The sequence below is a fragment of the Suncus etruscus genome, chromosome 9, assembly GCF_024139225.1.
Source record: "Suncus etruscus isolate mSunEtr1 chromosome 9, mSunEtr1.pri.cur, whole genome shotgun sequence".
In the NCBI taxonomy this organism is placed as follows: Eukaryota; Metazoa; Chordata; class Mammalia; order Eulipotyphla; family Soricidae; genus Suncus; species Suncus etruscus.
In genome coordinates, this window is record NC_064856.1 from 21,807,318 (window position 1) to 21,824,364 (window position 17,047).

Here is a 17,047-nt window from a genome sequence, read left to right on the forward strand (position 1 = left end):
CCAGGAGCCCATTCCCAGTACTGCATGGTACCTGAGCACAGCAGTAGTAAGCTGAAGCACTGAGCCAGGTGTGGCTCCCAAGCACTGTAGGGTGGGCTGCCAAACAATGTTACAGAATTAAAACGTGATGGAAATTGTGGAAGGAATAATGTAGTGATCCACATTAGGAGTGTTATTTTAGTCATGGGAACAAGAGATAAGACTTCAATAGGTAAGGCCGGAGTGATAGTACAGCGGTAGGGTGTCTGCTTTGCACGTGGAAACCCGGGATGGACCTGAGTTCGACCCTCAGCGTCCCACATGGTCCCCCGAGCCTGCCAGAAGCGACTTCTGAGCACAGAGCTAGGAGTAACCCCTGAGCGCCACCGGGTGTGGCTAACAACAAAAACCAAATAAACAAAAGAGTACACAGTAAACACTCCACACAGTACATGGAAGTTCCTTTCTCAATGTATCCCTCCTTGCCTCATCGCGTGCTGGGGATACAGTGGTGGAGAGAGCCGGTTCCTATTTACCAAGTCCTCCTCACTTGGCCCTTTGCATCACGCTCCCTCCCCTTCCTTTTGCACAATTCAGGGCATTGTGGACGCTCACTAATGTAGAGTAACGAATCAATGGGGGGGGGGGGGGACGGTACTACATGTATTCAGCTAAAACCTGGTGCTAACTGAAAAATCTAGCTGGATTCCAAAAACAAACAACAAACACCTAGGAGCCGGAGAGATAGCATGGAGGCAGGGTGTTTGCCTTGCATGCAGAAGGACGGTGGCTCGAATCCCGGCATCCCATAGGGTCTCCCGAGCAGGCCATGGGACTTCTGAGCAAAGAGTCAGGAGGAACCCCTGAGCGCTGCCGGGTATGATCCAAAACCCAAAGCAAAGCAAACCAACAAAAAACGCTAACATTGCAAAGAGGTGAGTGGGCATGAGCAGTTGGGAGGGCCCGGACAAAGGCTGGGATCTTTTGTGGCTCCCCGCCACAGCCACCTCAAGAGGTTAGAGACCGCAGAGGAGCTGCGGGGAGCTCTGGGTCTGTAAATCTCCCCCATCCTAGCTCCTGACGCTGCAGGAAAGGCAGCCACGGGGTACCGATCAGGTCCCGGCCGGGTTGGGTCCCGAGGCGGCCTTTTAAAGGCCCCACCACGTGGCTGCGTTTCTAGCCGGGCCTGGAGGAGGAGGACGAGGAGGAGGAGGAGGGGTCCCGGACTGCGCCTGCGTGCTGCTTCCCAGCGGGGAGGGGGCCGCGGTTCCGAGAAAGGGCGTCGTGAGGTGGAAGGAAAGTCGCTTAAGCGGCGGGCGGCGGGCGGCCGGAGGGGGCGGAGCTTGCAGGTTATGCAAATCCCGGAGGCGCCGGTCGCGCGCTCGGGGCGGGGCTTGCGAGGCCGGAGCCGGAGCCGCCGGAGGCAGCGTGAGGAGGCGGGCCGGGCGGCCGACGGCCTCCTGGCACGAATTCCTGACGTCGCGGACGTCGCGCTTAAAAGCGGCCGCGCAGGCGCAGTGGGCCGAAATGCGAACTTGGAGGCAGTTACACAACTGCTCGTCTCTTTGGCTCTCGCAGCCGGCGGCCCGCGGTCGGTGAGTCGGTCCGTCCGCCCTCGACTGTCAGGCGGCGTCGCGCTGCTCGTCTCTGCCCGCACCGCCGTTCCGCGAGCCCCAGGACTTGGCGCCGCGGCCGCCGGGACCCTCCAGGAAGCCCCGCTGCGCCCGCGGAGACCCGGGTCTCGCCGCCGCGTCCTGCCTTCCCGCGGCGCTCCTCGCAGCCCAGCGCCCCGGCCGTCATGAGTGGGGACCATCTGCACAACGACTCGCAGGTAGGTCCGGCGCCCCGACGGACTCCGGCCGCGCCTCGGCCCAGCGCCCCCCGGCGTCCCCACCCGGCTGGGCCCAGGCGCTTTGACAGGCCGGAGCCCCGCCGGCCCCGGCGAGAGGCGAGAGGCGAGAGGCGCCCGGCGCGGTGGGGAGCGGGGCGGGGGCTGCCCGACTGCCGCGGAGAGGCCTTCTGGGGGGAAGGAGGGCGCCCCGTCCCGGGGGCGCAGGGGGGGGCTCGGCCCCCGCCCCGGCCGCGCGCCTCTGCTCCCGCTTCACGCGCCTGTCTGGCTCACGCTGCCTCCTTTCTCTCCCTCTGCAGATCGAGGCGGATTTCCGACTGAACGGTGAGTGCCCCTCCCACCCCGAGCCCCCCGCCCGCCGCCCCCCGGCGCCGCCGCCAGCCCGGCCGGCAGAGGACAGACATGGCGTCCCAGAGACTAAGTCCCGGCTCCTCGCTCACCGGCCCCATTGTTCCCATCGGGCCGCCTCTGGACCCCCTTTCCGGGCACCCCAGCGCCCCCAGAACGCGGGCTCCGCCAGAGGGGGTCACGGAGACGCCACCCGGCCCGTCGCCGCGCCCCGGGCTGCCTTTCCGGGCTCGGATTCCTGCCGGGAAAGTCGCCTTGTCGACGGTCGGGACTTAGTCTCTGCGCCATTTTCTTTTTCTCTCCTCGGCGCCGTGTCTTTCTCTCCCTCCCCTCGGCTCCTGCCTGGCTCTGCTCGCGGCCCCGGGGAGCCCCATAAATCACCCCCAGCTCAGCCCAGAGGCACGGGTGGGAGGCCGGATCGCGAGGATTTTTTGCCCCAAGACAACTTTATTCGGGCTTGGAGGTGGGGGGTCATGATTCCCCCTTCTCTGCTGCTGCTGCTGCTGCTGCTTGTGTGCTCCCTTTTGCTACTTCCAGAATGAAAGAGTCCCTTTGGGCAACGGTTGAGGGGAGTTATTTTTTTGGGGGGGGGGAGTTGTTTTGTTTCTGGTTTTTGGGTGGCGATTCTTGAATTTTTTTAAGTAAAAAATATTCTTTCGGGGGAGGAACACAAAGATTGTCGATGGTGGGAATTACGGCTGTAAAAGTAAAAGCCGCTTTTGTGGAGTTCATCCTATTTGGAGATGTTTTCCTGAAGTTTTCTGCTCCAAGGGTTGGAAGTGCCACTGCTGGAAAAGTTTGCAAGTTCTCCTGGGCCAACCACTGTGAATGTTGGACGCGGGCATACTGATTTGAGACAAATTTAAAGTATTTAGTGAGTAGTTTTCATTGTGACTGAGGTTCCTGAGGCAGTGGTTTTAAAATCTTTTTTTTAAAGAGTCAGAGCATCACAACTGGACTGATACTAACCGTATCTTTTGGACTGGTGGGCATTATTTATTGAAACAAAGAGTGGCCAGCACCCACCCTCGCTTCCTGCTCATTCTTCTTCAGAAGTGATTTTTTTTTTTTAAGGAATCAAGAGCTGGCTTTTCTGAGTCTTTATGTATTTTGACCCTTTCGGCCACCTCAAATTATTTATCCTTGCAGTATTTTCACTTCAGTTATGCTTGAAGATATGTTCAATAAAGAAACTTCTGTAGCCCTTCCAAAAATCCAGATAAAGGAGAAGAATATACTATAATGTGCAGGGGAATTCCCATTGACTGAATAGTACATAATATACTGTTCAATAAAGGATGTCGAAGAAGCTGAGGTTTTAATTCACAGCCCATCATTCTAGCATGCTTTATTGAGAATTTTCTTATATTCAGATTTTGAAGGTGAGGCATCAGGCAACAATAGGTTACAGTACTGTTCAAGAAGAGAATCTGGGGGCTCGGAGAGATAGCACAGCGGTGTTTGCCTTGCAAGCAGCCAATCCAGGACCAAAGGTGGTTGGTTCGAATCCCGGTGTCCCATATGGTCCCCCGTGCCTGCCAGGAGCTATTTCTGAGCAGACAGCCAGGAGTAACCCCTGAGCACTGCCGGGTGTGGCCCAAAAACCAAAAAAAAAAAAAAAAAAAAAAGAGAATCTGGTTTACTAGGGTAGCATTTTTTGCACTCTTCAATGTGTTCCATATTGTGTCCACCAGCTGTGCTTAGTACTAAGAGTGGAACTTTTCCCACAAAGAGTACTGGTGTCCTCAATCCAGTCTATTGGGGAGACATAATTGGTTAATTATAAGGTAGGTGTTAGGGCATATGTATACCCAAAATGCTTTGGGAGACTGGGACTTAATTTTGTCTGGAGGTGGGGAAGTTTCTCAAAGGAGGTGACTTCTGAGGTTGGGTGTTTTGCAAGACTAGGTGCTTAGTGTCAGGGGTTGGGGTATTTCTTAACTCCATTTAGTCAACTGAGGCCCCTTCATAATTTGGAAAAACACATAAAATAGATCTGTTTGGGGATCTGGGATACAATAAGGGATGTGGCATGTAGGAGCAAGGGAAAACTTACTTGTTTTTGTTTTGGGCCACATGTGACAGTGCTCAGACCTTATTTCTGGTTCTGCGCTTAGGGAGCACTTATGGAGGTGACTGGGGGACCATATAGGATGCCAGGGAACAAACCTGGCTGGGTTGGTTGGGTACAAGGCAAGTGCCCTACCTGCTGTGCTAGCTATCTCTTTGCGCCACCCCCCCCCCAAGTGAGATCTTAATACTAAAAGAGTGTTTTTGGACTTTCAGACTTGATTAAATATATTATTTAGTAATGAAAGCCTTTAGTCCTCAGAAAATTAATCATGTGGTTCATATCTAAATGACAAAAACTACTGAATATGTGGTTGATGGGCTAGTTAGGTTTTTGATCCTTACTGATATTTTTGTAGCCAATGATTATTACTTTTAGCAAGAATTGCCTATTTTTTTATTGACAGCTTGTTGTGTGTGCCAGGCATGAATCTCAGTCTTTCTACGGATCATATATTTATTTCTCAGAATGATCTTTATGAAGGTACTTATTATATCCAATTTATAGAGGAGAAAAACTGAGGTTTAGGTATGCATCAGACATTTCATAGGCAGTGAGTTGAGCTTAATCACTATATGAGTCTAATAAGATTAAAAAAAACTATTTTCATTTTCTTTAAGATTTAAACATTTGTCATTTGCTTTCTTTTTCTGTAAACCTGATCATTCAAGAGAAAGCCCTTTAGCTGCTTCCCCGGCATCCTGTCTGGTGCCAGAGAAGTTATCATTGCAAATGTAGTGTTATTTCCTTAAGTTGGCATTACTATGCCCCTTCTTCCTCAGCCTCTATGAACAATTGGGCTGTTAATTCCCTGAAGAAGGTAGATTTTTCGTTGGGTGTTGAGTTTTCTCCTGAAAGAATTGGGGTAGGCTTGGTAAATTTGGGAGCTTCCAATCTAGAATAAGATCCTGGTCTTACTGTATATGTGTGTACCTATGTTACTAAATAATACATTGGTAACTAGTGATTACATATGACTAAAAGACAAGTTTTTAAAAATTAAAATCAATGTTTAATTATTCTTAGACATGTTATGATTGATCTTTGTATTAGGAGGACTTTGCTTAGGCTTGTTTTTTAGTGGACCTACCTAACCCATCTTACAGATGAACTATGCAGGTTCTTTAATTCAAACAAACATTTCTCATTTGCCTATCCTCATCCCCTAACATCTAAAAAGTTTATCACCCTCTGGAATCCACTCTCTACAATAGTTAAAACTGGTGCTATTTGTGTAGAATTTATAACATTTCCTGCTCATTTGCTGGGAAAATGTGCCATTTGTTGTATTGGTATTTAAAATATTGCCCGTGAACAAGGAGTTTCTGTAGCAGAAACCAATTATCTTTTTTTTTTTTACTTAAATGAAAGGACTTCCTTTCTAAGTATTGGTAGCACTAGCTGAAATGGGGCTGAGTCATTGTTCTACTACAGTTTTCAGGTTGTCTCGTTATCTGTAGAATTGATAGTTCGTAAAGGTTGGGTTTTCTGTTGGTATTTTCCGGGATCCTGAAGTAGTAAGTAGAGTGAGCAAAGAGTAATGTTAGATCCACCAATGTTTAGTCTAAGAAATATATAGGTTCATAGTTAGATATCATCTGTTCATTTAGGTTAGCTTAAGAGGTTCAAATTGAACACGGGAATTAAGTAGAAATTATGCTAATGGTTGTATTTTTAGCTGTTGGATACAGATTGGGATGAGAGGTGGGAATACTCATACAGCTATCAGAAAATTCCCATCACATTTAAAAAATTGCAAATTGATGGCACTGGCACCTTCAAATGAAATTTGGCACATCTTCCCACTCTGTCTGGAAGCACTTAAGCATTGGGCTCCACTCTTCTTTTCCTTTCTTGCAGCCAGATTCCTTGGGGCACCTATATAGAATTGAGAGTATACTGCACTGAGACATGAAACAAAGTCGCTTGTCTACATTATCAGCATACCAGAACTAGCAAATTTTAGATTCTAGTGTTCTTGATAAAATAAAATCCAGATTTGAATCAGAAATACATAAAAAATTGAAATGTGGAATTAAGTGTTCTTATCTATTGTTAGTTCCTATTTTTCTTTGGTAACGTTATAAAAGTGAAATGAAAAATAAGAATAAGTTATGTCTAATGAGTAGTAGTAACAGAAGGCATAGCATTTGACTTTTCTTTTTTTTTTTTTTTTTTTTTTTTTTGGTTTTTGGGCCACACCCGTTTGATGCTCAGGGGTTACTCCTGGCTATGTGCTCAGAAATCGCCCCTGGCTTGGGGGAACCATATGGGACGCCGGGGGATCGAACCGCGGTCCTTCCTTGGCTAGCGCTTGCAAGGCAGACACCTTACCTCCAGCGCCACCTACCCGGCCCCTGACTTTTCTTTTTAATAGCACTATAAAAATGGGAATTGTGAGTTCTCGAGGAAGATTGATTTTCTCTGGGTTTTAGTGAGTTACTAGCCATTTCTGTAAGTGCAAAGGATTCTTAGAATATCTTAAAGCTTATATTTATAATTAGGCTGTTGGGTTTTTGTTTACAAAATTATATTCATAATTAGCCTGTGGGGACTGCAAAAAAATGTGTCTTTTGGTTCTGTAAATATGTCAAAAAAGTTTATGTTGTGGGCTGGAGAGATAGCATGGAGATAGGGCGTTTGCCTTTCATACAGAAGGATGGTGGTTCGAATCCTGGCATCCCATATGGTCCTTTGAGCCTGGTAGGAGCGATTTCTGAGCGTAGAGCTGATGTAACCCCTGAACACTGCCCGGTGTGACCCAACCCCCCCCAAAAGTTTGTGTTATATATTATAATAACAGTTATCCTGTGTTATAACATGATGGGAAGGAATTATGTTGTATTGTTTGCTGTATTTCACTTTAGGAAACTTAAGATTATATTTCAGTTGTACATGCTATCTCATATTCTTTGGGTGTGAATGTGTGTATATATATATATATATATTTTTTTTTTTTTTTTACAGATACTTAACAATTTTTATCATACTTGCAGTGAAAAGTAAGACTTTTTTGTTAAATCTAATTTTTGTTTCCTGGGAAGTAGATTTTGATCCTCCCATGTGAAACTCTTCAACTCCAGTAAGATAAATTATAGTTCACTTAGAAAGAAAAAATGGGTTCAGATATAGTTATGTATTTAGCTTAATAGTGATTGTTTAAAAGTCTGAATAGATCAGTGTATAGGGTATGTGGTTAAGTCAGACAGACTCAACCAGTGCAGTACACTGTAAATGTCAGTAAGATTTAAAACGTGGGGGCCCGAGAGAGAGCATGGAATAAGGCGTTTGCCTTCCATGCAGAAGGATGGTGGTTCGAATCCCATATGGTCCCCTGAGTCTGCCAGGAGTGATTTCTGAGCGCAGAGCCAGGAGTAACCCCTGGAGCAAAGTTGGGTGTAACCCCCCCCCCCAAAAAAAAGATTTAAAACGTTAACAGTTTTAAATACAGAGTACTAATGAAGAAAGGAGTCACCAATGTTTTTAATTAAAGCCTAACATTCAAAATATAAATCTGTTCTAGAATAGAAGCTGCCTGACATTTCCTTTCCCTAACCCCCCCTAGAGTCTCACTTGTCCTTCATTATACAGCCTTTGTGTCAATCTGGTCTTAACTTTACCATATCTCTCTCTCATCTCTCTTCTCTCTCTCTCTCTCTCTCACTCTCTCTCTCTCTCTCTCTCTCTCTCTCTCTCTCTCCTCTCTCCTCTCTCTCTCCTCTCTCTCTCTCTCTCTCTCCTCTCTCTCTCTCTCCTCTCTCCTCTCTCTCTCCCCTCTTTCCTCTCTCTCTCTCTCCTCTCTCTCTCTCCCCTCTCTCCTCTCCTCTCTCTCCTCTCTCTCTCCTCTCCCCTCTCTCTCTCTCTCTCTCTCTCTCTCTCTCTCCCTCTCCCTCTCTCTCCCTCTCTCTTTCCCTCTCTCTCTCCCTCTCTCTCTCCCTCTCCCCCCTCACCCAGGTCAGCTACATGTAAGTCAAGGCAAGACTGTATTGCTGTACTGCAGTCTCCTGCCCCTTTAACCTTACATTCTATCTCTTGAACATCTTTCTGTCAAGAGAGTCCCAAACTTATTTGGCCTGCTTCCGCCTTTGTAGAAGAAAAGAAAAATCACTTAGCAATACCTTGAAATTGACTTGTTGTTTGGGTCACACCCAGTGGTGCTCAGGGGTTACTCCTGGCTCTGCACTCAGAAATCACTCCTGGCAGGCACTCCTGGCCACATCCATATGGGATGCTGGAATTCAAGGCTGCATGCAAGGCAAACGCCCTACCGCTGTGTGCTATTTCTATGGCCCCTGAAATTGACATTTTTAAGTGAATAAAGATAAAGTGTGGGGCCTTTTGCCTTGCATGCAGCTGACCTGAGATGGACCTGGGATTAATCACGTCTTATATGGTCCCCCAAGCCTGCCAGGAGCAGTTTCAGAGCGCAGAGCAAGAAGTAAACCCTAGTGCCACTGGGTGTGGCCCAAAACAAAAAACAAGTGTGGCACTCACCCTTCCCTTACCATCCCATTGTACTGGAGGCTACTACTGACCCCCTGGATGGTTCTATTGTCCCACAGGAGGGCAGTATTGCCCACTTTGGTAAAGAGTAAATTTCCAGGGTGTCACTGAGTTGATTTTATATTCTTGATCAACAGTAGTAAGCTAGATAATTGGAGAAGAAATCAGAAAAGTCTCTATTTGAAATTTGCCTTCATTGTAGTTGATTCATTTAAACAAGGATGATCTAAAGTTTTAGAAGCTGTTGAGAATTAACAGGTCTGTGAAGGTGACTCTGCTCACATTTTAAAATTTAAACATTGGTCAGCTTCTATTCTGGAATAGATTTTTATTTTTGAATGTTAGTTTGACTTAATGATGGTGATTCTGTTTTTCATGGTACTCTGGTATTTACAATTGTTAACGTTTTAAATCTTCCTGACATTTACACAGTGAATATATATGATTTAGCATTGGTTGAGTCTGATTGAACTGCATCCTCTACATACCGATCTCTACTGACTATTAAGCAGTCACTGTTAAATAAAGGTGATGTATCTGTATCTAGGCTTGGGCTAAATGGGAGTCAAATTTTATCTTAATTCCTACTTTTCTAAGAAACAATTTGAAGGCAAAGGGGTCATTGCTCAAAGAATTTGTTCTGGGGGCTGGTGAGGTGGCGCTAGAGATAAGGTGTCTGCCTTGCAAGCGCTAGCCAAGGAAGGACCTCGGTTCTATCCCCCTGCATCCCATATGGTCCCCCCAAGCTAGGGGCATTTTCCGAGCGCTTAGCCAGGAGTAACCCCTGAGCATCAAATGGGTGTGGCCGAAAAACAAACAAAAAAAAATTCTGAATTAGAGAAAATGGATTTCAAAATGAATGAAATAATATTGATGTGACTGATTTCTTGCATTTAGTAAATCTGGTTTTTATTTCATATTTTTGAAGTTTTAAGAAAGCTTTTATTAGGGGTTGGAGCAATAGCGCAATGATAGGGTGTTGTTTGCCTTGCATGTGGCTGACTCAGGATGGACCTGGGTTCAATCCCTAGTGTCCCATATGGTCCCCCAAAGCCAGGAGAAAGCTTTCATTAGAAAGGATGAAGTAATTGCAGATCAACATGCTGTGGCTTCACAATTCCTCGAAGTCCTCTGAGCATTGTTTTTTTGTTTTTGTTTTTGTTTTTTGGGTCATACCCAGGCAGCACTCAGGGTTACTCCTGGCTATAGGTTTAGAAATCACTCCTGGCAGGCTCGGGGGACCATATGGGATGCCGGATTCAAACCACCATCCTTCTGCATGCAAGGCAAACACCCTACCTCCATGCTATCTCTCTGGCCCCGTTTTGTTTTGTTTTGTTTTTTAATTTTTTTATTTTTAATTATGAGAACAAAGATGCAAAGAAAGAGGACAAGGTAAAGTTACAGTGGAAGGACAATCACCCATACCATAATTCTCAGAAGTCCCCTTGCTGTTATCTTAACTTTGAACTTTCAGCCAAAGAACATTAAGATAAATAAAACAGAATCCATGTACAGTTACTTTGTCCCTCAAGTCCCCAGATTGTAACACATTATAATATTTCTTAACAGCACACAAGGCAGTCTAAAGCCATAAAACTTACGTAACTCCTTAAACATTAGAGGCATAGTATTTTTTACATTTCCATGTACATGCATATTAGCTTAAGTTAACCTCAAATTTTAAGTGGGTTTTTTTAAGGATTAGAGTCAAAGGAGCACAGTAAAAACGGTGTTAGAGTGGCAATTGTTGTTTGCATAGGCCCAACAAAATATGAGAGGCATGGAAAGGAATAACCTTGGCCTAAATACAAAGAGACCCTACCCCTGAAGTTTCCTGGCATAAGACCAACTCTAGACTCCAGGCAAGTTAGATCGTCCAATCCAAGACGTAGTGCCAACACACTTTTCACACAGTCTCTGTATTTGGTATCATGTTTCTGTATTAAAGATCCTGGAATCTGCATATCCTACATTGAAATCAGGATGTGGAGCATACTCTCGTTTCACCTCACCATTAAAGGGCAATGCAGGAAGCCCTGTCCTGTAAACAGGTCATTGTTGTTAGTCTTCTCAGTATTAAGGGTAGTCTCTTTTGAGCAGGTCAATGTCTGAGCAGTGGTAGGGTCTTCCGTGGTAGAGAATTGCTTCCAGGTGATGTTATAGACAAACCTGAATGTTTCGTGGATGGCCTCCCTGGTTCAGGGGTCAATGGAAAATGCCCTCTCTTCTGAGCCCTGTGCCAGGTCATTATGTCAATGTTCAGGGTGTAAGGTCCCTTTGCACTACAAGATTTGTGTATTCCAATCTCTGATAGGATCTTATTTGTATGTATAGTATTTTCTCATTTTAATGTGCCTATGCAAAAAAGGAGCAGTGCCACGTGGCATTATTGGTGCATATGGGGGACATAATCCAATAATCCCCATGACATGGTTCAATCATAAGCATTAAACTGGGGGACTCTTTCACCAAAATTCCTTGTTGAACAGCTCATAAAGAGAAGATAAAAAGTGGTTAGAATCATCAGTGTATAAGAGAATATTTAGTAAGACTTACAGTTGTCAGGGAGAATCAGAAAATAAAGACATACGTGTCCATTTTATGTCTTTTGAAACAGTTTAGGGTTGTTACACACAATGCATGGCTTTGGTCTGTGATTAGGATTGTGCAATATTGAAGTTAAAAAGAGTAATGTGGGTTAGTGATGTGTGGGGGGGGTGAGAGAGTTAAGGAGTAAAAATGAGCTTTGAAGGGGTGTGGGAAAGAGCAGAATACAAAATGGACATTCTGGATACGCAAAACATAACATAAAGATAAGGAATAATCTCAATACAGGCAGTGCGCGCGGGGACAGTAGCCCCCGCATGGTTTTCCATATGCAGAGTGGTCAGAAATTGCCAGTGACAAACAGCGCAACCGAGCAAATCTCAGCAAATCCCAAGTTAGGACCAACCATTTCTGGCCCCCTGGGCTGCCACCCCAGAAGGCCTGGAGGCTGGGGGCAGAAGAGGGGAAGGCTGGGAGCTTATCAAGGCTCCCAGCGCACCCAAGTTAGGGAGAAGGCTTTCCACATGGGGTCTCCCCCAACCCCATGCCGGCTAGAGCTAGCCTCCAGCTCAAGAGAGTTGTTTTGTTTTCTTAAGGCATCTTGTACTCTTCAAACCTCTAAAGGTAGATCAGAGTTGAGGGAAATACCTTCTCCAATCTGTCCTGGAATAAATTTCCCTTTCTATATAAGCTGTTGTAAAAGGTTGTTTTGGAGCAAACAGGCAGATTACTACCTAATTTTATCTGCAGAGGTCATTCAGTGGTCTACATAAAGAAAACTGCTCACAAATGAGATCAATATCTTTTTTTTTTTCCTTCGATTTTTCGGCCACACCCGTTTGATGCTTAGGGGTTACTCCTGGCTAAGGGCTCAGAAATTGCCCCTGGCTTGGGGGGACCATATGGGACGCCGGGGGATCAAACAGTGGTCCTTCCTTGGCTAGCGATTGCAAGGCAGACACCTTACCTCTAGCGCCACCTCGCCGGCCCCGAGATCAATATCTTTTTTTTTTTTTTTTTTTGATTTTTGGTTTTTGGGCCACATGCAGCGTTGCTCAGGGGTTACTCCTGGCTGTCTGCTCAGAAATAGCTCCTGGCAGGCACGGGGGACCATATGGGACACCGGGATTCGAACTAACCACCTTTGGTCCTGGATCGGCTGCTTGCAAGGCAAACGCCACTGTGCTATGACAAATGATTACAGCATTGCCCAGGCAAACTTGTATTCACTTGATGGGCAGCTCAGAGTCCACCAGGACTTTCCATAGGATGCAGGATACAGAAAAGGGAGGAATGCTATGTACAATGAAAAACCATCCAGAGAACCCTCTGCTATTCTGGCCCCTTTAAAATTGAAGTATGTGTTAAAGATGCTTCAGATCATTACCATTTAGATGATTTAGTATAATGCTAAGTTCATTATTATTATTATTACTATTTTATTTTTTTGGTTTTTGTGTCACACCTGGCAGCGCTCAGGGGTTACTCTTGGCTCTGCACTCAGAAATCGCTCCTAGCAGGCTCCAGGGACCATATAGGATGCTGGGATTTGAACCACTGTACTTCTGCATGCAAGGCAAACGCCCTACTTCCATGCTCTCTCTCCGGCTTTATTTTTTATTTTTTTGAACCACAAAATTTACTGTCTCGGTGTATTTATTACTTTATAATATATTTTTAGGTCACTTGAGTTGTGCTCAGGGCTTATTACTGGCCCTGCATTCAGTCCTGGTGGGTTCAGAGGACGATATTGGGTGCTGAGAATTAAACCCCATGTGTTATCTGTGAACCTAGCCCCTTACCCTGTATGTTAGTTCTCAGACCCCATCAATATATGTTATTTCAGTTTCCTCAATATGAATGTATTTGTCTCAAGGATCAAACCCCAAGGCTTCACACATTTTAAATGCATAATACTACTGAATTAAAATAGGATTGCACAAAATAAAAGATAAATCACCTGTGGGTGTTTTATAATTTCATAACTGAAATTCAATTATGAACAACTTTGTAACTGTGTATCTGATGGTGATTTAATGAAAACAACAACAACAACAACAAAGACCCCCTCCCCCCAAACAAACCTCCAAAGCTAAGTTCAGGTGTAACATGGCTGGGTCCTTACTGGCAGCTCTTGGCCTGGTGAACCAGTGGTTCAATGCAAGGACCCCAGGATATGGTGCTACTCTGGCTTTGTACTCTTGAGAATTACTCAAGCTACTTCTGATGCTAGATATAGCTTCAAGTAATATACTGGTAAAGTTGGGACGACCCTTTGGTGCTGGGAGTTGAATTGGGTAAGCTGTATGCAAAGCATGTCATAATTATAATAATAATTATTATTATTTTTTTGGTTTTTGGGCCACATCTGGTTACGCTCAGGGGTTACTCCTGGCTATGCACTCAGAAGTCGCTCCTGGCCTGGGCGGACCATATGGGATGCTGGGGGATCGAACTATGGTCCGTCCTAGGCTAGCGCTTGAGAGGCAGACACCTTACCTCTAGTGCCACCACGCTGGCCCCGCCTGTCATAATTCTTGTACTGTCCAGCAAAATATTTTTTTCCACTCCACCCCCTCCTCAGCAAAACATTTTTAAACAGAAAACAAAATGCCTGGGTGTTACCTTAACTTTTCACTCACTCATAATTAAAGTGACTTAGCCACTATTTCTTTTTTTTTTTTTTTTCTTTTTTCTTTTGGTTTTTGGGCCACACCCGTTTGACGCTCAGGGGTTACTCCTGGCTATGTGCTCAGAAATCGCCCCTGGCTTGGGGGGGACCATATGGGACGCCGGGGGATCGAACCGCGGTCCGTTCCTTGGTAGCGCTTACAAGGCAGACACCTTATCTCTAGCGCCACCTTCCCGGCCCTTAGCCACTATTTCTTACTGAAATAGTAACTATTTGGAATAGGAATCCCTTATATAATGAAATCCAGGCATGAGAATTTAGTAGCAGATGCCATGTTAACAATTGTGAATGAGGTAGGGAAAGTTTATGAAAGTACTTATCAAGTCAAATTTTATTAGGGGTCCGAGAGATAGCATGGAGGTAGGGCATTTGCCCTGCATGCAGAGGGACGGTGGTTCGAATCCGGGTATCCCATATGGTCCCCCGAGCCTGACAGGAGCGATTTTTGAGCTTAGAGCCAGGAGTAACCCCTGAGTGCTGCTGGGTGTGACCCAAACCCCCCTCCCCCCAAAAAAAAAGAAAAAGAAAAAGAAGAAATTTTATTAATGCCATATAAGCCTAGCTAATACTGAACGTTGTATTGGCTTGAATTTGTTATTTTGGAAATGCTAATTAGACCAAAGTCAGTTACTGCATGTTTTTATTTACTAATAATAGCTATTAGATTAAGTTAAAAAAACAGATTTTAGTTTAAGCATGCCTGCATGTATGTGCTTTGCCCAGGATTAAAACTATTATCTTCGGGGCCGGAGAGATAGCATGGAGGCAAGGTGTTTGCCTTGCATTCACAAGGACGTTGGCTCAAATGCCGGCATCCCATATGATCCCCTGAGCCTCCCAGGAGCGATTTCTGAGCATAGAGCCAGGAGTAACCCTGAGCCCTGCTGGGTGTGACCCAAAAACAAAACAAACAAACAAAAAAAACCCTATTTCTTCATTGATAGGAGGCAACCAGCTGCTCTGCCACTGAGCTACATATCCTGGCCCCAGATCTATTATTGATTGAGGTATTATTAAAACATCAAATCAGGGCCCGGAGAGATAGCACAGCAGCGTTTGCCTTGCAAGCTGCCGATCCAGGACCAAAGGTAGTTGGTTCGAATCCCGGTGTCCCATATGGTCCCCTGTGCCTGCCAGGAGTTATTTCTGAGCAGACAGCCAGGAGTAACCAACCCCTGAGCAACACTGGGTGTGGCCCAAAAACCCAAAAAAACAAAACAAAACAAAACATCAAATCAACAGGCGTTGAATTTAAATTAATTTTTGGGTTAATTAACTTTTAATTAAAGATAGATCAGAAAATACTTTTGTAGGAGAAATTTCAGAATAAGGTCTTCAAAGATAAGGAACTTCAAAGATTAAAATCTTTAAAAGAAGTATTTCAGAAATACTTGTCTATTAAAATATAAAAATTGGGAAGGTAAATATTGATACTGCAGGGCTGTATTCTTAGTATGTGAGAATTTTCATAACAGAATTGGATTTAATTCGTATAATCATGGTTCTCTTCATATAAATTTCCCCTGATTTGGAATGTGGATATTATTTTGCAAAGTGAGGAATTGTATACCCCACTCACCTACCCACCCTCAATTGGGCAACCATGATGAAAAGTTTGCTTTTGTGGACTGAACTGAGTACCGGGCAGTTACATGCTTAGTGCTAGTGCTGTATCACTGTGCTATATATCTCTGACTCAGAAAGATGGAAGCTTTATCAGCAGCTTTTTTTTTTTTTTAATTCCTTGCCAAACCTTAAATGCATAAGAAAAACTGAGACCCCTTTCTAGACATTTTTCATTAATCTTTTTTTCTTTATTATGAGAAATTATTCCCATAAGGAGTGAATTGGAGACTGGAGGCTAACTGTCAAGTGCCCTGGTTTTGTGGCAGTTTCGTTGCTCAATATTTAGTGACAGTACAAGCTGTTATGTATAAACCACTTTGTTTCTCTTAAGTTGAATTATTCTTTTTTTTTTTTTTTTTTGGTTTTTGGGTCACACCCGGCAGTGCTCAGGGGTTATTCCTGGCTCCTGGCTCAGAAATTGCTCCTGGCAGGCACGGGGGACCATATGGGACGCCGGGATTCGAACCGATGACCTCCTGCATGAAAGGCAAACGCTTTACCTCCATGCTATCTCTCCGGCCCCAGTTGAATTATTCTTGTAAGAATCTTTGGTCTGATCTGTGTATATGTCTATCTATCTCTTATCAGATTGAACCCAGGGCTTCACACATGTGAGGCAACTGTGTAAGAACAGTTGTCTGCTTTTTTGGGGGGGTGAGGGTCACACCCTGCAGCGCTCAAGGGTTAGTCCTGGCTCTGCACTCAGAAATCACTCCTGGCAGGCACGGGGAACACATATGGGATGCCAGGATTCGAACCACTGTCTGTCCTGGCTTGGCTGTATGCAAGGCAAATGCCCTACCTCCACTTTGTTATCTCTCCAGCCCAGAATAGTTGTGTGCATGAGGATGTAGGTTCAATCCTGGGCAAAGCACATACATGCATGCAGGCATGCTTTTGAAGTAAGATCTATCTGCTCAGCTCATGGCCCTTGTAGGGAATAATTTTAAGCTTTTGTACTTGGGAATGCCCAAAATTTAGTGATCTACTTTGGAAACTAAATGACAAGATTAATTTTAAATAAAAATTCAAGTTGCCATATTTATTCAAACATCCAGGAAGTTAATTCCCATAAAGATAACCAGTGGGACAGGATAAACTCATATGAAGTTGGTACACTGTAGGTCGCTTTATACTATTGAGATTCCATATTTTTCTTTTTTTTTTTTTTGTGGTTTTTGGGTCACACCCAGCAGTGCTCAGGGGTGATTCCTGGCTCCATGCTCAGAAATTGCTCCTGGCAGGCACGGGGGACCATATGGGATGCCGGGATTTGAACCGATGACCTCCTGCATGAAAGGCAAATGCCTTACCTCCATGCTATCTCTCCGGCCCCGAGATTCCATATTTTTCATTGAACTTAAAAACAAAGGCTTGGGGCCGGAATGATAGCACAGTGAGTCTGGGCGATTGCCTTGCACAAGACAGA

General features: G+C 45.0%; 1 protein-coding gene across 1 annotated transcript in view; it reads left to right on the forward strand.

The window, feature by feature from the left end:
* The first annotated feature begins 1,777 nt into the window (after window positions 1–1,777).
* Window positions 1,778–17,047, forward strand: part of TOP1 (DNA topoisomerase I) — a 119,592-nt gene continuing 104,322 nt past the window's right edge. Inside the window, exons 1-2 of the mRNA XM_049779170.1 lie at window positions 1,778–1,810; window positions 2,128–2,152. Coding sequence (XP_049635127.1) covers window positions 1,778–1,810; window positions 2,128–2,152 — 58 coding nt within the window. The remainder of the gene's footprint in view (window positions 1,811–2,127; window positions 2,153–17,047) is intronic.